The sequence below is a fragment of the Paramacrobiotus metropolitanus genome, unplaced genomic scaffold, assembly GCF_019649055.1.
Source record: "Paramacrobiotus metropolitanus isolate TYO unplaced genomic scaffold, Prichtersi_v1.0 Parri_scaffold0000030, whole genome shotgun sequence".
Classification (NCBI taxonomy): domain Eukaryota; kingdom Metazoa; phylum Tardigrada; class Eutardigrada; order Parachela; family Macrobiotidae; genus Paramacrobiotus; species Paramacrobiotus metropolitanus.
Window position 1 is genome coordinate 49,048 of NW_026570250.1, and position 24,059 is coordinate 73,106.

A 24,059-nucleotide genomic window follows, 5' to 3' on the forward strand; every position below is an offset into this window, starting at 1 on the left:
AATAGGTATTAGGAAGGGATACCGGCTGATTGGCAGAGAACAGTGAAATCAAATTATAGCGGACATAAGATTACAACCAAAATATTTACAGATACATGGAATACAGTAGCACAAAAGGGTATCGGTTTCTTCCGTGGTACGAACAGGGTGACATCTAACCTTTAGTAATATTTAATGTTTTCACACCCCCAAAAAAACGTGAGTTCTTTACGCGGCGAACCTAAAAGGTCGCTGTGTTGACCTTTAATGACTTTAATTTTCTTCACCTACTCCAAGACCTGAGTTCAACCCGAGAAATCACTGTGGTCTGCACCCTCAGACCCCGGGGCATCTGACACCGCAAACCCGGAAGGTCACTGAGCTTTATTTTTCTCGGTTAACGCCGATTTCACAGCGAAAGCGGTTTGTAAACCTAGCTTACTTACCACTCCATATATTATACTATGTCGATGTATTTTCTTTTACAACATGGTTTGTTTGGTCGTACAAGGAAGTGGGAGCAATTCAACCTAAACCTCAACAGTGGATAAAATTATATTACTGTCAATGCTAATCATATTTTGTGGTAGCAGCATGATTTTAAAACCGCCGCCTTTGAAAAAATCAACATTTAAAATGCTTAATTAACGCTTTTTATGAGATAGCTTCTTTGGTTCCTTATGTAACGTTTCCCAAAATATGCGGTTTTCTATGTATTTTGATCTTTAAGTGATTTCAAGCATAATAATGATTTGCTGTATTTTGATAAAGTATTAAGCGCACCTACTCTTCAACTACAAGTAAAAAAGATAAAACTTTAGGGTGCAAGAAATACTTCAACTTTGGTTCGCCCAAAAGGCTTAGGTTTTGTTCGTTGTAAAAAATATATTACATTCATCAGAATAATTGGATTTTCAAAAACTCAAGACGATGAACAAGTATTAAACCAAAGATAAGGGGCAGCTAAACACAGAACGGCGCTTTAACCAGGATTTGATTTGCGTCAGGATGACATTCACAAACTATTTTCGTAGTATCGTAACAGGCCTGTATCGTTTGTCGACCAGCATCGTGTACAATTGAAAGTTTTATTGTACTGGTGACCATATCTTAAACTGTGCTGGTGCTACGTTACAAAGAATATATTCGTAAAATCCGAATTTAACGCCCATCTTTCTCTCAAAATCAATGTTAAAAGCGTCTCCCCGTGCGTACGAAATAGAAACGCTCACCCTCTTAGTTTATCACTCCGGGGCGTCAAATCAATTTCGGCGCACCCTGAATCATCGATTCTTGTCCTGATAATTTTAGTGTTTACAGATCAGTGCGTTTGATAACAATAATATCTTTCTCGTTTAAGCTGCGATATCATAGGCGCGTCACTTAAATATGTTAAATATGCCCCATCCCCTCGTACTAAATGCACATCGCGGCTTTAAGCATCCCTCTCCCGAAACTCGTAAAAAAATCAAAACCCAATGCGTTTAATTTAGAATTTACAGCAACTGCATCTTTCGATACTTTATCATAAACTGCTTTCGCCGTACAAACTGTTAAGAAACGAGTACTATCAACGCAGAGAATGCCGCGCTTACTTATTGAGTTACGATATTACTAGAAGTCCGCCGGCTTTTTAGGTTTAAAAATCTAGCCGCGATTTGTAAGGTACCGTACAGCATGCGATTTTAACGATAAAACAATATAAAAAGTGTTATGAACACAACGCTACTCAGACAAACTCGCCGAACTCCTAAACCTGACTGACCCTGAGTTTAACTCCTGTTTCTGATGGAGGAGTTGTTCCTGTTTTTTTTGCTGTTCACCAATGCAACTTTCAGTGGCCCTATTTGACCAGGACAGGGAGAATCGAGACCCAACCCATCAAATTTTCGTAAAATCCACTGAGATCCGCTTAAAAGTAAATTTCCTTCAGTGCATTAGGAATTTATTTGGATCAAACTGGTTTCTGTAAGGACAATACCTTGGCTACATTTTTCACTTAAGCCGGCATTTCGTGTTGCGCCTGTTGCGCAGCAAAACTGGTAACAAAACAGCGAAAAACGAAGTACGTAGCTAAAAAACTGTATTCTTACAGTAAGCTCTCAAAATTTGCTGACCTTATAGCTCAATCGGCGCAATCACCGTGCCAACTAACATTTTCCTGTTGGTAATATGTAATGGCAATTTTCTTCCTGAACCAGTCAAAGGTATTCGAACATGACGCACGTAAAAAAATTACGAAAAGATTCTGACTTCATCAAGCTGGGATACAATAATTACACAGTTTCATCTGGCCTTACTTTTATCAAGCACGGTTTGTTTTCCTGAAACAAGGTTTATTGTTTTGGTTAGTCACAAAGATTGCTTATCGAAGTGAGTCTGAACAATTCGCGATGCGATAAGTGATTCATGAGAAATAAACCGAAAACGAAGGCTGAGATTTTTTCAGCCACCCGTTCAACTCACTTTCCTTAAGCGCCTAAATTGACCAATTCACATATTAAACCACGTGGTAAGCTAGTCACGTGGTTTCCGTCTCGCATTCGCAGCAGGTGTAGATTACTGTATATTACACAGCTGCATCAATGCTTTTGACACTACCGAAAATCGTTAGGATTCTGAATATTGTTTCATAAAAAATACTGTTTATTGCACTGTACTTAATAACTTGCTAGTTTCAACTAAAAATGTGAGTAGAGGAGTCAGCCAACCAGATCATTCGCGAGACAAAGATTTAAATGCGTCTACCAGCACGGACCATGCTGACTGCTGACAACTACCACTTTCCAGTTTCCACATATCTGTCAAACAAAGTGCGATCACTATTTTTGATTGCCTCACGTTAATTAGCTGACTGCAAATTTATTTGCGAATTACAAAACATTATTACAATTAAAGTATATCAGCTAAAGCAAAATCTGCTTTCATTTTTCATTTGTGCTCAGAAAAACGTTATGGGTATGGCTCGGTGTGCACTGTGCAGTGTGGCGATGTGCAAGGCCCAGAAAAAAGATCCACTGCACGCTTCCATTGCTTTCCTGCTGTTCGCGGAAATTCGTCCGCGTACATTTTTGTAGATTTGTCCTGGGGTTTCAGATATAACGATAGCATAGCTAAATTGCCACCCCGCGATTCGGAACCTGCTGCATCCAGAAAAACAACAAATCCACCATGAGCAAGCTGCCTTACTCGACGAAACTCGGCTGTGGACGAATCAGGCGGTTCAAGCCTGTATATCAAACGAGAAAATTCCCTGATGCAGTTTCCAATAATATCCAGCTATCAGGGCCCTTAACCATTTAAAAAAATCTAAAATCCCTTTTTAAGATCAGAAAGAAAAAGTGAAAAGCAGTAAAATACACAGCAAATGCAGGATCAGTCCGCACAATCTACACCTGCTGGACGACAAGCGAACCACGTGACAATCGACCAATAGAATGCTAGTCCGTCCTATATGTGAATTGGTCAATTATATGTGAATTGAATTGGTCGGATTGTCTGCACGCAATAACAAGTGGCCAGACGGCATGACCTTGATTCCTGTGCGGGAGGGTAAAGCGCTTGTGTGGGACGCGACCTGCTGGGATACTGTGGCGGTGTCTCATGTGCATGCCAGCTCGAAGAAAGCGGGAAGTGTAGCACAACTGGCCGAAGCAAGCAAGCGTCGGACATACGATTTCATCGAAGAAATGGGATATCTGTTTTACCCGCTGGCAGTCGAGACGTTCGGGACTTTCGGAATGCCTTTTGCCGAGCTGATCCGTTTCGTCGGCCGAAAGATCCGTGAAGTTACAGGCGAACCTCGATCTACCGCCTTTTTTAAGACAACGATTTAGTTTAGCTGTAATCCGTGGAAATGCTGCAGCTGTTTTTGGTACACTGCCTGCACGTCCGAAGGCCACGAGTGGCTATAACGATTTTGGATGCTTTTTTAATGTTTAAATTCGATCATTTTTATTAGTGTAAATCAGCGCAGGCATGTTGTTATGTATACTGGCTGTTGTCGATAAAGAAGAAAAAGCGAAAAAAAAAACAGCATCTACAGACCAATGATTTCAATTTCTCGTTTTTACACATCCAAACCTTAACACCGCCGCCCGCTTGCCCTAAGGGCGGTTACGACCTTATACTAGTGTAACATTATGTACAAACTGCTTTTGTAACATTCATTCTTTTTATAGCTGAGCATATAAAACTTGGAAGTCTATCCAATTTTTCTTGAGAAACAGTAAAAAACGATAAAAAGTTGGATTTGCGGGTCAACGTATATATTGTTCAATACGCGTTGATTGGAAAGTGAACAGTCTCGCATGTCCGACTTCGCGGAACAGAATTCGAAGTGGCTTTTTTAAAAAGTCTAACCCGAATGAAATACTGCAAAGACTGCCGAAATACGTCACAAGATGCATAAGCCTTTAAGAATAGAAACTTATTTGGTAATTTCTTAATGCATGATCGGCAGCAGCATCAGTACGCGGCATGAACATTGAGTTTAAATATGAAACTTCACAGCAAGTCACAACTAAAAAGTAATACTGTTACAATCCGTCGGGGTTACAAACTTACAATATGCATTGCAAACTCCTTTTAAGTATAAAGTTCATCAAAAACTTTAAGAAAGACTATGGAGCACGCTATCACAAAATTAACAGATCGTGCTGACCGTTGTGCAAGCGCTACTATTGCTGCTAGTACTGGTGAGAGCGGCTAATGGCACTGCATTTCGGGATCTTTTTGGCCTGCGGAAGAAGCATAGGTTTATGCGTTCAACTGCCGCGCCGGTGCGTTCTTTAAGGGCCCGTAGTCGCTGTGGAATCAATCGGGATTGCTCACGGAATTTTCGCGACAGAGCATAATAGAGTAAAAAATTAATCGAATAGTTGGAGAATAGAATTATTCGTATGATGGGCCGAGCAATAAGCGCCGCATCTACTGTGAGAAAAAATGTGCAGTATGGTGAGGACGCAGCTAATCGGATGCACTGGTACACAACCTGCAATTGGGCAAAAACGAATAATATATGGATTGTATCGATAAATATAGATACAAGTAATATATACCTATGTATCTGTACTGTATGTTGCCTCACGTGCACAATTAATTAATACATAATTATTGCAGTTCAGTAATATCGTTTTTTGGTGACATACTATATACGGTAGTGAGACTTACATGTGGACAGTGTGTTAAAAAATACACTACAAGGCATCCAACCAACAGCCTTGTGCCTGTCCGTTCCTTACTGGAATGCCGCTTCCGGTGCGTACGAAGCTGCGAATCTTTTCCGTTGGAAAAATAGCCTGTTGCTTGTTGTTGAAACAATATTAAAATCAGATGTGCGTTGATCAGAAGAAGTGCCGCAAATTTTGCCACGGTCATGGCTACCTAAAAAACAACGGCGTAAGAAAGGCAATAAAATACTGCATAGTCACACAGAAGCAGATATTTTGCAATGATGCAGCAACCTAATGTAGTGATATGTGGTACCGTTGACTGCCTTCATTAAATTCTTTGGGTCAACAACAATAAACACTTCTTCATAACTGCAAACGAACAAGGCGATGGTGGCAGCAATGCTGCAATACTATTGCAATATTACGCTACCCGAAGAAACCTAAATTCTCAGAAAATAATTTTTGTAATTTTATTATATAATTATGGAAGAGCGGAAGAAACTCGATACTGATATCTCTACTTGTATGACTACGTGCTTAATGTTACGCTGTTGTACAGTAAAGTAGCGAGAAGAATCAAGTAGCAAAGTATATTATATAAATTTGTGGATTCTAGTTTTATGCATTAAAGTACTGGTACACTACTGCCTGTCAGCCACATTCTGTAAAAATTATATATTAAAAAATAATATTCTGACACTGAAGGGTACCAGTTTAGCCGACGGAGTTCATCTTTCAGCCTGTTTTTGTCTTCAGGCAAAAGGATTTCTGCTTTTTGACATTGACCAAATACTTGTATGTGTTCTTTCACAGAAATTCGTTTTTACAAATGTTGCTATAAGGAATTCGACCAAACAGCCTGAAGCAGTATGAACATGCAGTTACCGATCCAAAAAACCTCAAGCAACGTAAACGCAGGTAATGGGCAGGGAGAACGTCCTCTAGTAAACATTATGACGAGTATAGTACCTAATGCCTAAATATTACGTACTATTACCTACCGAAGAAGCGATAAGTTTGAAATTGAAAAAACAGACGTGTATGCTTTAAATTAGTGCAAAGTTTCAAAATTACGATTTATGGAATACTTGGGCTAGCACACGATGACGCCCATGTTGTAGCAATTTCATGTGCGACCCAAAAACATTAACGTACTGTGGAATTGCGGCGAGAAACGATAACTTGAAGTATTACCATCGGACACCACTAGCAAAATCCGAGGAAAATAAAAAATTCAGCATTTTGTACTTGCATAATATGGGCAACCAGAATAGCGCTAAAACCGCGCTGTTATGTCGGTGAAAGCCTGACAGATCTCACCGAATACGGGATACCTCACGAGTCAGTATTCCCATCCCGTAGCTCCTTGCCACTAAAAAAGTTACAGTCAGCTAAGAGCGAAAGTTACTATTATTTTAAAATTCATATAATACCTAACTTCTTAATTCGCAGTATTATACACTGGTGTGCCATATGCCACCAAAGCGTAAGTGTACAGCTTGCATTAATTGTATAAGGTCACTCTACCTATTCTGATGCCTGTATAGGCTGTATTCTACTTCATTTCCTTTATTATATAAGGCGTCACTAAAGTATAGCGTAACAGAAATTTCACTATTCCTTTTTCGACCACCCCAACCTTTTTGTGACCTTTAGCCGTGTATTGTTCATGGACGGGCAACGCCAACCGGCCCCTTCCCTACTTCCTATACTCGCTATACGACCGGAATACTCGAATTACGCGTCGACGCTAATAACAATTTCCTTCGTTGCGTTTGCTCCATTTGCTCCTTAATTAATAATTACTACTATGATTTTTACGATAGTTGTTACATTCTTAAACTTACATCGAGGATATTGTGATAGAAATGCCACAACGTAATCCATTCAGGGCGAAATTTGTGGTACGGTTGGCCGTCGTTGGGATCTTGAACACGCCAGTAGAAAAAATACACCGCATTCTCTACCGTAAAGGTGAGAGCCGCGATCAGTAAGCAGATGACAATGATGACCGCTGTCCGCCGGCGAATAGCGCGCCCGCCATTCTCTCGGTCTTTGGAGGACTTTGTGCGAAGCGCTGCACCGGAAATGGTTTTCATGTCCAGTACCCTCGAAGTGCCGGATATGTTCCATGGCTGGTCATCGGACGATGTGGATGAGGTGGCTGATACCGGTTCATGGCTTTGACCGACTGACTCTTTGGCGACTGACTCTTTGGCAGTTCTGAAGGAGTAGGCCAAGTGTCGGAATGATCTCAGCCGTTCAATGGAAAAGGCGATCAGTACCCTAATAAATTAAAAAATTCCTTGTCTAGTCCACCCTAGACTATGATTATTGCAGGAGTACTTATTGTGTGAATCGGCAACTAATTTTTCAAGTAGGAAGCACTTCATGAAAAATTAGATGTCAAGTACGACAATATACTGTTTCGACAGGTTGTTGGCAAAAGCACTGTTATAATAATGCCGTAACACTGACCAGTCCGAAAAGGTTATGGACGCATCCGACCACCACTGTTGTGCTCCATAGAAATTCTTGAATCCTAATGCAAGGTCACTGTTTTCTCCCCATTGTATGTTTTGGACGTATTCCGCTAGATACCTGGGGACTTGCAACCACCTGCGTTGCAAAATTTGTATTTAACGTTAGTGGCAGAAAACTTCTGCACCTGTTGAATTATATTTGTTTGTAATAACTGCATTTATAAAATTTGCATTGTTGTACTATTTGTATTTTCAAACATTAAAATAACCTCTGAAGGGATCGCACCCATCTGTAACAGCCTGTAAGCAGATCTAGAATGCTCCTACAAGTGCAAATGTGCAATACGTGTCGCATACTAAATATACGAGTAGCTAATCGTAAGTCTTATTATTTACTTCTACTGTATATCAACAGTCATTATTAACAGTACTCATTACGGTACGAAAGGAATCCGAATACTGTATCGTATTTTAACTATAAAAATATTATACGTGCTTACATACATCAGTATTAGATCGGATATCGCCATCGCCAGAAGAAAAACTTTTGTGGCTTTGGAAACCATGTGGGCATTTCCCGTTCGAGGGGATGGCCGCTCGCAGGTCATTACAATAATGTTCAACAAATTTCCAATAGTGCACACAACCACCAGGACCGGCAATCCTGTGGAAGTAGTAATACATTAATATTCGCAATACATTGATGCACTTTTTTCGCATGCAGGAAGAGATTCGAACCTGTACCGGTGCTTACTCGTGTTTAGTCGTGTATACGCACCACATGCATATGAAATTAAAGTCCTTTATAAACGCACAGTTCAATAACGCTACCAAAACTTTTGTAGCATTAAGCAGTGATGCTGTAGATGTAAAAAGCGATAAAAAAACAAAGGATAGAAAAGCAACTGTGCGTTTAAGCCATATAATTAAGTGCTAACATTGTAATGGTTTACTCAACTTACCGACAATTTCCAGCCAGAAAATGTCATCGGTTTTTCTGACTGTAACATTCTGTGTACGATTGCAGGAATCGGTAAAACTGTACATAATATACAGGAAGGCTAATCCGAAGATTTATGACGCTACATTTATGCAGCTGTTTGCAACGAACGCCTTATCGATTTCGAACTAAAGAACCGTTAAAAAACTTAAGGACCATGAGCACCGAGTTGGAGAAGTGAAATTCAAGTGAATGCGATTATTCAGTTGCTTATCAAATGATGACTTTTCTGCTAGGAAATATCTCATGAAACAGACGGTGTGTGACTTATACAATTCGTCGTTGTATTAATTAACAGCCGTCTGCCGTAAACACGAAAGCAGCAGGTTTATAGTGCGGCAACTGAAATACTTGTATAATTCAATGACGAACGGAAATCGGCGCATAATGGCCGTAGCCAGTATTTTCGCAATTAAACCACCATTGCCATAGGCAAAGATAAAATAAATTCTTTTATTTATGAAGTACATTACTCGGAAGGCTGTTCCCGCTATGAAAAAACCAGACCCGGAGTACAGTTCTATATTGGTCTAGAGCATTGCGTACTGCATGTGTGTATAATAACAAAAGGGTTATTGATGAACCTTTTCACACGGTGCTAACAAAACGTTCCCGGTCATTTCTTCCGTCTAATGAGCCCAGTTCATACAATACGTCTTGGGACAGCCAACCAGCACAAAAACGAAGACGCTATATTAACACCATCATAATCTTTTTCTTCATTCCTAACGTGACAGCAATAAGGACGTACGCAATCGTAACTTTTATATCACTTCGCCATTTTAATGTGCGTATTTTGCAAAGCATGTGGACGTAGTCGAAAACCGGTTTATTTTGCATGAATTCGCACCAGAGCAAAAGAAAGAAGACGTTTTGGTTAGATAGGCAGACGGGTTGTGATCTCAGAAATAATATTATTATTGAATATATACAATGGCGAGAACGGTGAAATTATTATATAGTGAAAACATTGTTCAGACGCCGAGCCATACATGTACCGATTAGAAAACGATCTTGTGGTGATTCCTGATAACTGGCACAGACCTCGAACAATCGCACTACAGAACCAATCAAACCTCGGATTATGTACGAGTGTACGACACAGGAACAACGGAACGCAGCAGACCGGTAGCAGTGTCCGCTCAGCACAGCCATTCAAGACAATTAAAATCAATAGTTGTAAGACAAGGAAGATTCCCGAGAATTCCCAGGATGGCTGAATTTTCAAGATTTCTGATTTGGCTGCCAAACAGATAACCATGCACATTAGTAAGCACTAAACAGCCAATACCAATGCCTGGAAAAATAGTGGTTTGCATTCGTTTTACCGTCCACGCACGAGTACGCATAGTTCTATACCGTATCGGTATTTCGATTCTTGTACTACGACACACTTGAACACAGTATTCTTACCACCTGATAGTAAGATGCGCGAAGCTTTTCAAGGTCTCATCCCAGTTCAGTCAAGATTTTTTATGAATTAAATACGCGTACGTACGCCACGCACGCGTCAATTTTTTAACGTTGACCTTCTTTAATGTTAATAGACCTAAAATAGTTGTAGTTCTTTTGTAAAAAACATGGAATTGTAGAAGCCGGCCACTGATAAAAAAGATACAGTACTCAACATCTATAAAAACGATCAAATATGGCTAAGCTGCAAAAAGAGACCACGTATAAAAATTATAAACTGCAATGCTTGACCCATAACAAACGCTTGAAAGGGCATTTGAAAGAATGAAAACAAAAATTCACAAAACGGCGGCAATTACGTATACGACGCGTAACGCTAACAGGACGAGGAAACTGAAGCAAGTTTAACCAGACCGTGCGGCATCTTTAGCAGCCAGAATCAGCGGGGTTAACGTGGCTAAAGGCTTGGCCTGTTTAATGAACGGATGCTTGAGCAGTTCGGAAGCTGTGGGCCGCTTCCCGGGCTCAACTTCCAAACAGCTGTCCAGGAAATCCTGGAAGACCTTACTCAACTTGTCCCTCTTGATTTCCGGTCGGCCGTGGGTATTAATCAGATAAAGGGCTCGCAAGGGATGTTCATTAAGATATGGCGGCTAGACAGTCAAATAATCTCAGTTTTATAACATAAGCACATAAAACGCGAAAAACTAATCTCACTTCGCCTTCCACCATCTCGATTGCCATGATTCCCAGGCTCCAAACATCTATCTTAAAGCTATACTCTTGGCGTTTTACTACTTCAGGAGCCATCCAATATCTTTAAACCAAATGGGAAAATGATTAAAGATGCAAATACGGAACAATGTAAATAGTTCCGCTTACGGGGTTCCGACCATAGTTGTCCGTTTGTTCTGTTCCGCCGAAATTTGAGCGCAAAAACCGAAATCAGCTGCAAAGAACCACAAAATTGGGTTAGATATCGTTACAAATACAAATACTATCTGGATAAAATCAATGATTCACTCAAAAATCAGAAAGTACCGCCAACCGGAAATCGAGCAACCAGCCGCTAAACCTTAAAGATTGACTGGAATGTTCATTATCGTATGTACGACAATTTTTCCATAAGCAATAAAATAGTTCTAGGAACATCAACCAAAACAAACTGCCATCTGGAGAACAGTACAGTACTCAACATCTATAAGTGCGGAAAGAAATGCTATCTAGCTGAAATCTTGTATGAGATATTATACGAGCCCATAGTCTCTCATCAAATGCATAAAAATTATCGGCATTTCCTGTCCAAAAATTCTTTTCAGACTTTAAACCACTAAACGAACGACAAACAACCAACTTACTGAGTTTGACGCTTCCGTCCATGCCAAGCAGGATGTTATCTGATTTGATGTCCCGATGAATAACATGGTTGGTATGCAAAAATTCCAGCGCTTGCAGCACTTCACGGGACACAGCCGCAATCTGCCCTTCATCCATACAGGTTTCAGTTACGACATCGGTCAAGGAACCGCCAGGAAGATACTCCATTACCACCTGGTAAAAAAATTGGTGCATATACGTATATCACAGAATAAACTCGGGTTTAGAAAGCTTCAACGTACCCACAACTCATCTCCGACAAGATAACTGAAACATAAACCGATCAAGCGTCAGATTGATGGGCACACCGTATTATCATACGGCATGTGCTAACGGTAAAGCAAACTACGTACTTACTTCAAACATGGATGGTGTTTCAAATTCAAAGCACTTTTAAAAATTTTTCAAAGCAAAAATTTTCCGCATTCGCCAAGTTTCCATATTCCTTTTATCAGTTCTGCTATTTCTAGATTCTTTACGCTGATTACATTATTATATACATAACCCAGCGTACCTATCAAGGTAGTTCACCACATTATGGTGTTTGTTTTCTCTCATGACCAAAATTTCGTTGATAATTAGCTCCTTCTTAGGCTGCTGACTTAGGTTCATTTGCTTAATAGCAACTTCCATTCCGGTGCTGGTTTCCACAGCAATGTAAACACTTCCCGATGCTCCTTGCCCAATTTTTTCGGTTTTCTGATACTTTTTGTTGGGATCTCCGATGCTGCAAAATTTAATTACGTATACAACAGTTTGCAAATACCACAGGAAGACTATTTCAAGACTATTTTTCAAGACTAAGGAAGACTATTTCAGGAAGACTACCACAGGAAGACTATTTATTTACCACAGGAAGACTACCACAGGAAGACTATTGCAAATACCACAAGAAGACTATTTATGTCTCACCTAACAATCGTACGAAGTTTCGCAAGAACTTCCTCGTCTGACATTTTCTTTTTCTTATCCTTCTTCCCATTCTTTCCATCGGTGTCTCCATGGGCGCCTTCTTCGGCAATCGCTGGCTGTGGCATAAGTGAGGCTCGTTTATCCGGATCGATTGGTTTTGTATAAATTGATTTCGTCCTTTCTGGCCTGGGTGGAATAACAGGGGCCGGACCAAGTGGTTCCTCATCGGAACTGCGAACGGAGGCATCCAGCTTATCAATCGAAGAATGTGCCGAACCAAACTATCACGAAAACATAAACAATTTCATAAATGCAAGTGACCTTCTTCAGTAAACTGAAAAAATTACCGTCGAGTCTGGTCCAGAAGGAGATCCCATCGAATCTGCATAAGAACTGCACTTAACGAAAATCTCCTCCATACGATGACAGTATCGGTATGAAAGCATCCGGTATTCATGTTTTTGCACAACGCTACGTTACGATTGCAAATCAACAAAAATAGGCTCTTGTACATAATAAAGCTGCGTACTGAGCCGGCAAACATACTTGGTTTTTTTCATTTGATTCACTCCTAGAACATGAGGGAAAAAGAGTTCTGTTACCTGATTTCATCTGCATAAACTTCGTTTCCTGAGTTTTAGTAGTAGCATCGTAATAGTTAAGCGCTTCCAACAGAGCCTGGGGATTGTTTTTTTGTTCCGTCTTGCTAATGCTGGCAACTTGCAACAGCTTTTTCCACGGGTCCGGCATGCCCTGAAAAACAAGAGGATAGCTGTTTCCACAACTTCGGAAACAAACCGAATGATTCCAAAAAAGTGAAGCTACAACCCCATCAGGCTCCCTCGACATATTAGACTGTAGTTGTACATGGACACACTGCCATTTTCAAGAACTGCCACTAAATACTTACTTTAACACACTATTGCTAACAGATTTTCAGTGTAAAAACCCAGACAGGAAATATAGAAAAGGCGGGATTCAAAAATAAGCAATCATGCAAATTTAAAAATTCCAAATTTAACAGTCATGTAAAAAAAGCGAAACCAAACTTACGGTGAATTCTCCTGTTGTAGGGTCGAATCCAACATGCCTGTGCAGAAGAAACATTTTCTGAGAATCGTAAGACTGTTACTTACAGAAAACGCTAAAGCATCTAATAGGCAACGAAGTGAAATTTATAAAATTATTGCAAACACTCCACATACATAGTGTGCTCGAAATTGGTTGGTGAGCTGATGACGGGTTTAAAATCATTCTCCTTCCCAGGCTTCTTGCCTAATACAACTAAAACATAACCGCTTGTCAATGCAAAATTAAGCACGAATAAACTTAAAACCCATTTTCGTATAAATCGTACCCATTTTCTTCGGTGGCTTCTTAGGAGTTTCTGGCAGTGGCTTAATGTCCAAAGATACGGAATTAATCGGTTCCCTGTAAAAATGCATCACATCAAAGTGGATGTTCGCATAATAAGCGAAACAAAGAATGCCAGAGATTTAACATCCGAGAATCCAAATAATACTACAACAAAAATTATAAAATCAATTAGAAAACGCAAATCAATGGTGCTACAAAACTATCAAGCAAAGCAGAGCTGATAAAACCACGAACTTAATAAAAGCATGAATGCAACAAGTTCACCATAAAACTGCAAATACAAATACACGATTTCTTAAAAAATTATCATATTATATCGCTCACACGTAGAATCGGCTTGCTTTCTGCATAACAATCAAGCAGAGCGAATAATTAAGACAATAAAATTGGCAAATTGAGTCTTGACCAACGCCGTCAACCACCTTGGCTGTGTAAGAAAAGCGCTAATCAATCAACAGAAAGTGAAAACTTATTACGATAGAACGGACAGATCGACTATCGCACTAGTTTCCACTTTCCAGTTTAGTCCAAAACTGCAATTTTAATAATCATGAAAACAAACTCTGTCGCTGAAACGCCAACTTACTTGGGTGCTGCTATCGTACTTGTAAATCTCAAAGGAGGGGCTGGTGCTTTTTCCTCAGGCTCGTCATAATCGTCGTACTCGGACATTTTTTATTGATGATTCATGCACGACCTCACGTCAGTACTTGAAGGTTGACACAGTTTTCCACCACTTAAGTTAACGACAGCAGAGGCTACAGCCCACAAAATCACAACAAATAAATATGAAAAGCAGTTAACATTAGCCAATAGAAGCTCAACCACGGTCAATCCGGTTGCGAAACAAACCTAATTACATGTAGTCAGTCAGTCGTGCTACAGATGGCCATCAGCGTACAAACGATGATTATTCAATAGGCACCACAGGCCACACTGTGGGCAGTAATTAATAATTATTATCAAAGTCAAGTTCAAAGCCAAATAAGAAAGCTGCCAAATTCGCAGGAAAATCTGAATAATTATCAATGTCAATTAGAGGGTCTCTAAAGCAGCAGCAGGAACTGAGGAACAAACGATAATAGGTAGAAGTAATTTACGTATCAGCAACTGTTAACAGATAACGGACCGCTTCCGTAGAAATCGACGATTTCATAGAACGGTACCAACATCGAACAGGACTGCACCAGATGAAAACCCACAAGTGAATCACACTTTTCACAGATCAAATGGCAAATATGCTGCTGCTACAAGTAACAAGTTTAAATCAACACATGTCTATGTGCATCAATTTTCATACGAACGCATTTATGTCTCTTCAGCAGTTGAGCTTAAGCACAGAATCTTTTCTAATAAAGATTATGGAAGTTATGAATTATGTTTTATGTGTAGCATGAGTCACTGCACTACACCGACTGCACGCAGAGCACGGCACGCCTGATTGTGAGTCGGCCTGACAGACAGCTTTAGCATTTACCGTAGCAAGCGCTAAATCGAAATGGTCACCTCGAGGCTCGAAGAAGGGTACATGTACCAGTACAACTGTATAAGTATTTTGACTGACCCCTCGATTTATACTTCAGATTTTTGTAACTTGTAAAAAAGTAGTTCTTCTAAATTTGCAAACAAGCAAAACAAAATTGATACATCGGGTGCAATTGGAAAGTTATGTTTTTATTTGCTTGAAATTGCTTCTTGTTTACGCTATCTTGTTAGTAGTTACCGGCTGGCAAAATTACTAACTACACTTTCATGAGTCTTCAGACGAGCAGACTTGCACCTTTCAGGCTTATATCAGTGTATCATAGTAATTACACTACGAGTACATTCATTCAACTATGCATCCGGGCTTATTAAGTTTTATGCCGAATTTGATAGTTTTCCGCAACTTCATCATCGAAGGAATATGATTGCAAGTGGAAAAACTCTTAACACACGTTCGTGAACCTAGCAGGTGTCTGAAACGGATTGATATCGGGCTACATTCCGTGAGAACTGAGCATTCAGTTTTCAGTTAATTATTATTTCAGTTAGTTTGAGTTTGGCAGGGTTTCACACTTCCATCCTGTTTTGTCCTTGTAAATTCGAAACTGTGCTAAAATTATTGGCTGGACATCTTCGAAATTGTTCCCTCATGGTTGGGCAGATCGGTCGGCTTGGTGTACACCATCTATATTCGTTGGCCAAATCATGCAAATCGAATTTGCTACAGAATGTAGCACGTTTTCGAAAAGGTGGTGTTGCCCGTAATACCATGGCAAGGAGTCTGTCCACTTCAACCCGATTACGTAGTGGCGAATCCGACCGCCATGAATTTGATGACAACAAGAATCTGCGGATTGTTTGGGTCGATTTGGAAGTGAGTGGAGGAATGTGACATGTGTTGTGTGTCTAATCCGGAAAGTTTATCTGTGTTAATTTTGCTGGATTATTAAAAATAATAAACTAATTAAATGATGTGAAAAGCTGCAATGTAGTAACAGTGTAATTCTGAATATACTCCGGTAGAAAGTTAAGAACCAGCTGGAGGCGAATAAACTCGTACTTTGCTTACATCAGGACAGGTAATGCAATTTGATCGTGAATAATGCCTGCATAGTGTTAGGTTACTGACCCAAGAGAAGCTTTAATTTTTGGTTACGTGAGTACTTAGTACTTAATCGTGAATCTCCCTTCGCAGATGTCCGGATTGGATCCAGATGCACATACCATTTTGGAGATGGCTTGTGTGGTTACAGACAACGATTTGAATATCGTAGCAGAAGTAAGCATTGACTTGGTTTTTGTATATTTGCTGCTCTTGCCTCACAGATGAGGTTTCCCCCATTCGGAAGAATTTATTGTAGCTACGAAATGTGTGACCCGATACGTTTCATTTGCTATCAATTTTTTGTTTGGAATTACCATTTGCTTTCGATGCTCTGGATCTTGCTGCAGTTACAGTAATTAGACAAATTATTATAATCGTGATGCAGTTGGACATCCGGTGGATCATGGATGCATTCTTGAAATACCGTATCCTGTTACAGTGTTACCTTGTAACAAAAGCTGGTGTTTTTTTGTAGGCTCCAGAAATTATAATTCATCATCCCCTGTCCGTTCGTGAAAAAGCCTCGGAGTGGTGTGAAAATGAGTTTGCCAAGGTTAGGCTTGAAATTGCCTTAAATGTAATGTTTGGGTTTACTTATACAGTACTTCGAATTGTCTTTTTCTGGAAAGCGTACATTTTGCGAAATCAGCAGAACAAACTGTGCATCCGTAACGGCGTAGTCATTGCCAAGTTATTAATGAATTTCGATTGTGAAAGAACTTTTGACATTGTTTTACAGTCGGGATTATGGGAAGAAGTAGAAAAAGCGAAACGTCGCTGCACGATGCGGAACAGATTATGTCCGATTTCTTGAAGCAAAATGTTACGCCAAAAAAGAGCCCATTGGCCGGAAACAGTATTTATATGGATCGCATATTTCTTAGGAAGCATATGCCGGTTTTTGAGGTGCAGATTTATTTTCATATTTATACGGCTTTCGTTTTGCGGCTTTGCCCTTCAGATTTTCAATATTTTTTAGGATTATTTGCATTACCGCATCATTGACGTCTCAACAGTAAAGGAGTTGAGCAAAAGGTGGTACCCTGAGAATCACTATAAGCAGCCGAAAAAGGTTCTAGCACACCGGTATGGCGAAACTCAAATTAATGAATTATTGCATCGTCATATTGTGTAATATACCCTACGTGGATTATTAAACATCCATTGCCTTTTTCGTAGCGCATTGTCGGATGTTAAGGAATCAATAGAAGAAATGAGATGGTATCGTGCAAACGTTTTCCGGCCACAATGAGCTCTGAGATCAGCTGGGAATGGTATTTCAGGTGACCAAAGTCAGAGCGGGGCGTCGATATCCTATGGTCTTTCCTGATTTGAGTTTGTATAGTAATTCGTTTCAACGCACACAAGACAATGCGAGGCATTGACAACTTTGGTTGCTGACGGCGAGACATGTCTTTTAGGGCTTGTTTACAAATTTTACGATTCTGAAAAATGACTTTACGTTTTATGCTACGCGGAAACGAATGAAAAATTTTTGCTTATTATCGATATGTTTCGAACCTTGTTGGATACCCTTAAACAGAGACAGAATTCACCAGTTCGAAAGTTTTTTCCACATTATTAATTATAATATCTCTCATTTCCGTTTTTTTACACCTCATTTTTTAATGCTTACAAGTTCCTTTTTTTGGAAGTATAACCTTAAAGCCAGCAGCATCTTCAAAACAGATTAAATCATCAAATTTGAAGCCGTGTCGAATTCTTTAGAAAGTTGTGCAGTTACAAATTAAACTGTACAAGGATAAAGAATTTTATCAGTTCAAAAGATCAAAAATGCTCCACAATGCGAGCTGTCATAGCGTTTTCAGTAATTCAAGCGTCTTCGTTTAACTTTAACTCAGGCATTGTGGCACTATGTACAACTCCCCAAAAGCTTACTTTCATAAAGAATCCTTTCTCGCATCACTGGAAATTATTGACGAAGTCGCGCATTACCATTCACTGCAATGAATCAGTACTGCAAGTCCTGGCCAGTTTTATTTTTGAAAAGGGCTTTCGCTTGTTCCCTGATTTCTGCAGCATTGACATGATGAAATGCCATCGGCCTGCCCTTGTCCTCATACGAGGTTGGAGGTGGCACAGAACTCCATGATCCCACCGGTAGGTTTTTGGTTGCTCGGTCGGAATTATCACCTTTTTCGGTGGCACGGGCGTTATTCCATTGGGGAATATGTTCCCATGGTTTGTAATCAGTATTTACAGAGCTATCTCCAGACGGAGCTGAGGGGAGCGCGTTTGCTAGCGAAGCACTGCTGGACCGTCCCTCGTGCACGTTGGACAGCTGCGAATTTTGCGAATACGGACGCGGAAAATTTTTCTTTGGTTGCTTCGGTGGATCTTTTTTATGGTACTGCTCTGGTGGAGCAAAATCGGGATTGCGATCCGTGCGGCGCTTTTCCACATATTTCTTATCCAAATCTTCGTTGTCCAATATCGCTAAAAAATCATACGTGCGATAAACCGTCAACAAGAAGCGCGTCAGGACGATGTACCTTTTCCAACATCCCATTCCCTGACCGGAGCCGGTTCAGTTCGAGTTGCATTTAGTTCAGCTTTGGATTTGGTGTGGAGAACAGGCGCAGCTTCTAATGTCTTCTCAAATTCTTCGAGATCTACCGACACAACCAATGTCAGTCAAAAGTGGTGAAATACAGTTGGCGTTGAAGAACGCTGTGCAACGAGCATAATCTCTCAGATTGAGTGTCTCTAACGGTAAATGGTAATCACCTTCATCTCTGCTTTCTTCTGGGACAGCTTTGATATTCTTCTTCTCTCTAATTTTGGCTAGACGCGCATCAGCGAGAGCTTTCCGTTTGGCTTTCAACTGCGCATTATGAGCCCTTTGCTCGTTTGTCTAAAATATAATGCAATAACATTATATAAAACATCCAAATGCATAAAAAAGCTGCTTCACCTGCTGTCGTAGCTTCTGGAGCTTGTTAAACTCTTCTTCTCTTGTCGTCGGATCGGTGGAGAATTTAAAGTATCCGATGCCCAAATCCCGTATTTCTGGAAGTACACCATGATACCTTACATTTTGTAAGAAGCAAAAACTACAGACTGTAAGCAATATTCTACCGAAGATATACTAACACCTTCACAGTAAATGTTAAAAAAACTTCAATCCTGCAGAGATTATAAATATAACTACAGAAATTACAAATACAAAAACACAATCCCTTTGTCCACAGTCCACACTATCATCCACTGCGAAAACAGTGGCAACAGAGTTGTTCGGAACTTAAACGGCGACTTGGATAATCGAACCTTAGAAATTTCTTGAATGTAACTGACCCCACCGTTTAATAAACTTACCATTATCCCTTATTGTTTCGTAAAAGACAGGTCCCTTGCGGTGGGGATTATAAGTCACCTTCCCCGGATGACCTGCAGTGGCACGCCTCGCATCCGAATTCCCGCTTGCGCTATCTATTTCCCAAGATTGTCGCTCCATCTCCCGTTGCATATCATTAGAAAGGAGTGTTCGCTCATCAAGCCTGAAAGAAGTTTCCCATGCCATTTTGAACAACGCAATTCAGAGTATTTAACCCAAAACTTCACTTACGGCACAGGACCAAAGTCAAATCCGCCAGCAGCCGGAGAGACATCCGCATCGTCTGCGCGACTATAATTGGTGTTGGATGCTCGGGCCGAATCCGTTTCCGCTTTTAATCGAACATTCTCCTCCAGCATCCGTGGAAGATCTGTGCGAAGGCATCTGCGGGTGCGGCCCAGATGGTCCTCATATTCAGCCCTATAATTAAACGGAATTATACGCTCAAGCAGCATGCACAGATATTTTGCACACAAAAAATTACAAGAAAGATTGTAAACCAGACTGACCATTCATCATCAGCGTCACTAGGCTTGCCAGGCAAAGGCACCGGCCCAATTTCGTCGTCCGAACTATCAGTGTCATCGTACATAGGCGCGCTACGACCCTTTCCTTGTGCTGCAACTTGCTTTTGGGAAAAATCCACCAATAACGGACTCTCGCCTTCATCTGTCAATAATCAATCATTATTTAAAAAAAAAACGGAGACTGGCAATAGACAATTAAAAATTTCGCAACCTGGATCGTACTGCTGGGAAGAGAGTTTGTCGTACAGCTTTGCCTTCCGTTCCAAAACCTCTCTAAAATGGACAATTAATTCAACACAAGTTAGTGTGATACTCCGATGGACTTCCACACTGCTTACCGTACTTGCTCCCAACTTTTCTCAGTTCCTGGTGGCAAAATCTGCGCGTCTTTCGCTATACGTTCTGCCACACCTGGGTTTGAACTGGGCTTTGTTTTCCCCTTCGAAAGCCTTGGTTTCTGTAAACCAATTATGGTTTCAAGTGAACAGCAGGCAAAACCGTTCAATCATATCGACGGCACGTACTGAGCTACTCGCTTTAGCCACATGTTTTCCTGGAAGAACTTGGTATCCGCTAGGAATGGAAGACGAATGCGCCTGCCGTTTCTGACGCGATTCTTCTTGTTTACGGTATAATTCTGCTTTCAAGTTGATCAGCTGTAGTTAATAGAGTGAAATTATTGGTCGTACGGCGTACTCACAGAAATAACGTGTAATGCAGCGTTCAGTCGGACTGCTCGGACATGATCCTCTACTTACGGACGATTTGCTGACTTCCGAAAGGGATGCCATCACAGCGATCGCACTTCAATCTTTAACGTCAGAACACTACAGCAGATTGGTGATCAGCGACAACACTTTAACAATTCGTAATACCATCGCCAGGGGGGAACAAACAAGATGAAACACTGATGGTTTTGTTTTTGGTAAGTAGAAGTGACGAAGTCTCTACCCCAGAGGTCATCCACGGTATGCTTAAGAACGCTAATTATTGAACTAACCTGAACAACCGAATAATTAACATAAATGTTTTTCATTTACTGTATAGCAAAGTTTATTCGTGGAAATATTTTAAATATTTATCGTTGCCAATTTTTTCTAACTTTCGCTTGTGAACTGTGAAGGTTTAAATTCAAGTAAGTGACGAAGAGTGGAAGAAAGCATTTGCGGCATTATTTCGCATGCCACCCTGCGGGAGCGGCAGTTGCATACGATAACTTAAGGCAAGTTTGAAGTTTGGCAGAAGCACTTGTTGATTTCGTAAGGCTACACGAAACGGGTCCATTCTTCGCGCTCCAATTTTCTAGCCCTGTTATTTTTTTTATTTGCTATAAATTGTGCTGCAGTTATTAATTTTGCATTAAAATCACTTTCGCATTGGTACATCCTTGGATATTCTCTTAAGAGTAAGTCGTTATGGTTGCTTGCAGATGTTTACTACAATGTAACAACTGTGACCGTTTACAATAGTTCGAAACTTCGAATTTGGCGTCAGATGAGAGACGACCTGTGCCAGAGAACTTGAAGACCTTCGTGAGAAACCTGGGTGCTGGCTTGTTCCCCTGCGATTGCGTAATCTGGATTCTTGGATTGTAAAATCTCGGTTATATCCGCAGTCTCGTAATGAGTCTCATCTATCAGCCTCGGATAGCCCTGTGTTTATGTCTGATGGTTTGCGTTGGTGTGGCCATTTCGTCTGACAATGAGAAACGATGCATTAATGCTCGCTACCAGAAAACGAAACCTGGTCCCGAAAATTTGAATGGCACTGTGGTGCGTGCATGTACTGCTTCGGCATTTTGTTTTACAAATCTGGATATTGGAAGGATGTTTCTTTGTAGTGTTCGGCTTGGTCAGGCAATTCCTGCTGCAATGCAACTGTGGCCGCTAGTATCACAAATCTGTCGAACAATGACAGTCTGACATGGTTGAATTTCCGCTGGGACCACTGCGACAAACCACTATCCGCCAAATGTCGAAGCTTTTTTGTCCAGGACCTGTGTTTTTACGGTAAGCGATCAATAAAAAATTCTTCAGTTTTACGTTATTTAACATTATTTTGTACTAGTGTTGTCGCATATCAGTACAATAACGCTGAGATATCGATAGCCTTCATGGTTCAGATAAACTCTTGTTTTGCAGCGGTTTCGTGGAAATCTTTCGGAAACTTCAGCATCGTATCTCAGTTTATCACTTGTTATTTTTAGAGTGTTCACCAAACATGGGGCCCTGGATAATAACCGACCCAAAGCGAAGAAAATCTCGTGTTGAAAGGTTTCTGGATGTTCCTTTGTGCCAAACGCAGTGCGACCAGTGGTACGACGCTTGCAAGAATGATTTAACCTGCACGGATAATTGGTCCGAATTCGAATGGATAGACGGTATTATTGACAGTTTGTTCAGAATTGTTTTCCTTCAATACTGGATATTGAATTTAGGCATCGTATAGTTTAGTTGACATTGTATAATGTATAGTTATTAAGTTCATTACGTAGAGCGAACTAGAACCGGCTAAATTATCCAGAGATTTTCTTGCTAGCATAAAAGCTATACCGCGCTTTAGTCGTAGGTGTGAATGAATTCGTTTGTACAATAAACTATACAGTACTGATAAAGATACTAGTATTTACATACTAAGTAGGTTCTTATCAGGTGGTTATATAAAAATAGATAAGTTAGATAACATTCTGAAATTAGATAAGCCCCATCATGGGCGGTGTTACTTTATTACTTATTAGCGGATTTATTATGCTCCAGCTTTCCTCTACGTCGAACTAGCAAATCCAAGTAAGAATTTGCTGTTCTGTTTTCATGTTTTGCAATAGAATATGCTAAATTACAGTAAACTAATCAGTAATCCGGTTGAGGTGCTGCAGATATATAATTTGCAGACATATAATCTGATTTATGATGTTTCGAATCGAATTTAGGCATAAATAAATGTCCCGGGGCCTCGACTTGCCGGTTATTTAGCGAAGTGTTTGGGGATCCGAAAACGTTTTGCGAGAAGGTGTTCGCTGGATCTTTTAGATATGTATACGATGACCAGCCGTGCTTTAAATTTGATCCTAGTCAGACCGAAGGTACATGTGCTGACATGTTGACCGAATAACGTTTATGCGTTTTCGCCTTGGTGTAATATTTTCCACTTAGTTTTGTTTGTGTTTTTGTAGCGGATTTAAACGATCGAGTCGAGAACTGGCAGCGTGGCTTACCAAAGTCTGGTGCTTCTGCTCCCATGCATTTCTTCCTTCTTCTGGCTGGAGCACAGTTGTTTTCGACTAGAATCGTGATCCCCATGTGAAACCGAAGTTTTTTCAAGAGATACCGGTCTAATATTGCTTCTTGGGGCATGTGACGAATTGTTAGTATTCAGTTTTTGGTGCCTTGTATTTAAACCTGGTGGTTTAAAGCAATTATGGATATTTCTTTAGAGAAGCAAGATTGATGTAATTTTGTATGCGCGAGATGCAGCTCACAGCAATCAAAACAAAAATTTTGGATCAAATGAAATAAATCATATTTACAGAAGCTTCGATGTATAGATGTACATGAAGTCAGAAACCGATCTAAACTAGTGTTGACTAAACTGTACAATGATTATACACTTTTAACATTAATTATCTGTATATCTATATAGATATAAATATCTATATATTACGTAATTTTCGATTTTGTCCAGTACTTGTACTCTCAGTCGCATGTACTGCAGGCTGCAGTAACTGTACTCGTACCGTAACTCCGGCGGTCGGCTGCAGTGGCCACTGCGAAGATGCTGTTTCGCCATAGGTTGGTTGTCACCTTACTACCCGGAATGCACCACTTAAATCAAAATGCTAAAATAGCTAACAGTCTAAAGTATGCAACTATGCA

The 24,059-nt window shown here is 40.3% G+C and overlaps 5 protein-coding genes across 8 annotated transcripts; 2 read left to right on the plus strand and 3 right to left on the minus strand.

Moving 5' to 3' along the window:
* Positions 1-4,847: 4,847 nt before the first annotated feature.
* LOC129588628 (uncharacterized) lies at positions 4,848-8,963 on the minus strand. The gene is made up of 6 exons (XM_055482944.1): positions 8,599-8,963; positions 8,141-8,300; positions 7,632-7,772; positions 7,001-7,439; positions 5,223-5,364; positions 4,848-4,972 (listed from the first exon to the last, which is right to left on the minus strand). Exons 1-6 carry the CDS (start codon positions 8,681-8,683, stop codon positions 4,848-4,850), a joined length of 1,092 nt encoding a protein of 363 aa, XP_055338919.1. The 5' UTR covers positions 8,684-8,963.
* Positions 8,964-10,133: 1,170 nt separating this feature from the next.
* Positions 10,134-15,026, minus strand: LOC129588497 (serine/threonine-protein kinase PAK 1-like). Of its 3 annotated transcripts, XM_055482711.1 has the most exons (14): positions 14,568-15,026; positions 14,302-14,473; positions 13,696-13,769; positions 13,544-13,622; positions 13,392-13,428; positions 12,941-13,091; positions 12,686-12,720; positions 12,339-12,619; positions 11,941-12,153; positions 11,669-11,693; positions 11,408-11,600; positions 10,932-10,998; positions 10,767-10,866; positions 10,134-10,702 (listed from the first exon to the last, which is right to left on the minus strand). In XM_055482711.1, exons 2-14 carry the CDS (start codon positions 14,385-14,387, stop codon positions 10,454-10,456), a joined length of 1,590 nt encoding a protein of 529 aa, XP_055338686.1. In that variant the 5' UTR covers positions 14,388-14,473; positions 14,568-15,026; the 3' UTR covers positions 10,134-10,453. The 3 variants fall into 3 exon arrangements, with proteins under 3 accessions (XP_055338686.1, XP_055338687.1, XP_055338688.1); XM_055482712.1 differs by lacking the exons at positions 14,302-14,473; positions 14,568-15,026 and adding an exon at positions 14,040-14,278; XM_055482713.1 differs by lacking the exons at positions 14,302-14,473; positions 14,568-15,026 and adding an exon at positions 14,040-14,278 and having other exon boundaries at positions 13,696-13,859.
* Positions 15,027-15,258: 232 nt separating this feature from the next.
* Positions 15,259-18,014, plus strand: LOC129588480 (probable oligoribonuclease). Its single transcript, XM_055482687.1, has 7 exons — positions 15,259-16,074; positions 16,396-16,479; positions 16,781-16,858; positions 16,908-16,935; positions 17,045-17,211; positions 17,285-17,391; positions 17,485-18,014. The coding sequence occupies exons 1-7, from the start codon at positions 15,850-15,852 to the stop codon at positions 17,555-17,557; spliced, it is 762 nt and encodes a 253-aa protein (XP_055338662.1). The 5' UTR covers positions 15,259-15,849; the 3' UTR covers positions 17,558-18,014.
* Positions 18,015-18,062: 48 nt separating this feature from the next.
* Positions 18,063-21,262, minus strand: LOC129588496 (coiled-coil domain-containing protein 174-like). 2 transcript variants are annotated; one of them, XM_055482710.1, is made up of 12 exons: positions 21,188-21,262; positions 20,946-21,014; positions 20,712-20,843; positions 20,526-20,644; positions 20,399-20,460; positions 20,170-20,329; positions 19,892-20,080; positions 19,642-19,823; positions 19,241-19,335; positions 19,054-19,180; positions 18,819-18,938; positions 18,063-18,762 (listed from the first exon to the last, which is right to left on the minus strand). In XM_055482710.1, exons 2-12 carry the CDS (start codon positions 20,976-20,978, stop codon positions 18,278-18,280), a joined length of 1,704 nt encoding a protein of 567 aa, XP_055338685.1. In that variant the 5' UTR covers positions 20,979-21,014; positions 21,188-21,262; the 3' UTR covers positions 18,063-18,277. The 2 variants fall into 2 exon arrangements, with proteins under 2 accessions (XP_055338685.1, XP_055338684.1); XM_055482709.1 differs by having other exon boundaries at positions 20,946-21,255.
* A 185-nt stretch (positions 21,263-21,447) lies between these two features.
* On the plus strand, positions 21,448-23,705 carry LOC129588498 (folate receptor beta-like). Its single transcript, XM_055482714.1, has 6 exons — positions 21,448-21,592; positions 21,657-21,959; positions 22,028-22,196; positions 22,394-22,567; positions 23,117-23,269; positions 23,360-23,705. Exons 2-6 carry the CDS (start codon positions 21,810-21,812, stop codon positions 23,488-23,490), a joined length of 777 nt encoding a protein of 258 aa, XP_055338689.1. The 5' UTR covers positions 21,448-21,592; positions 21,657-21,809; the 3' UTR covers positions 23,491-23,705.
* Positions 23,706-24,059: the final 354 nt, after the last annotated feature.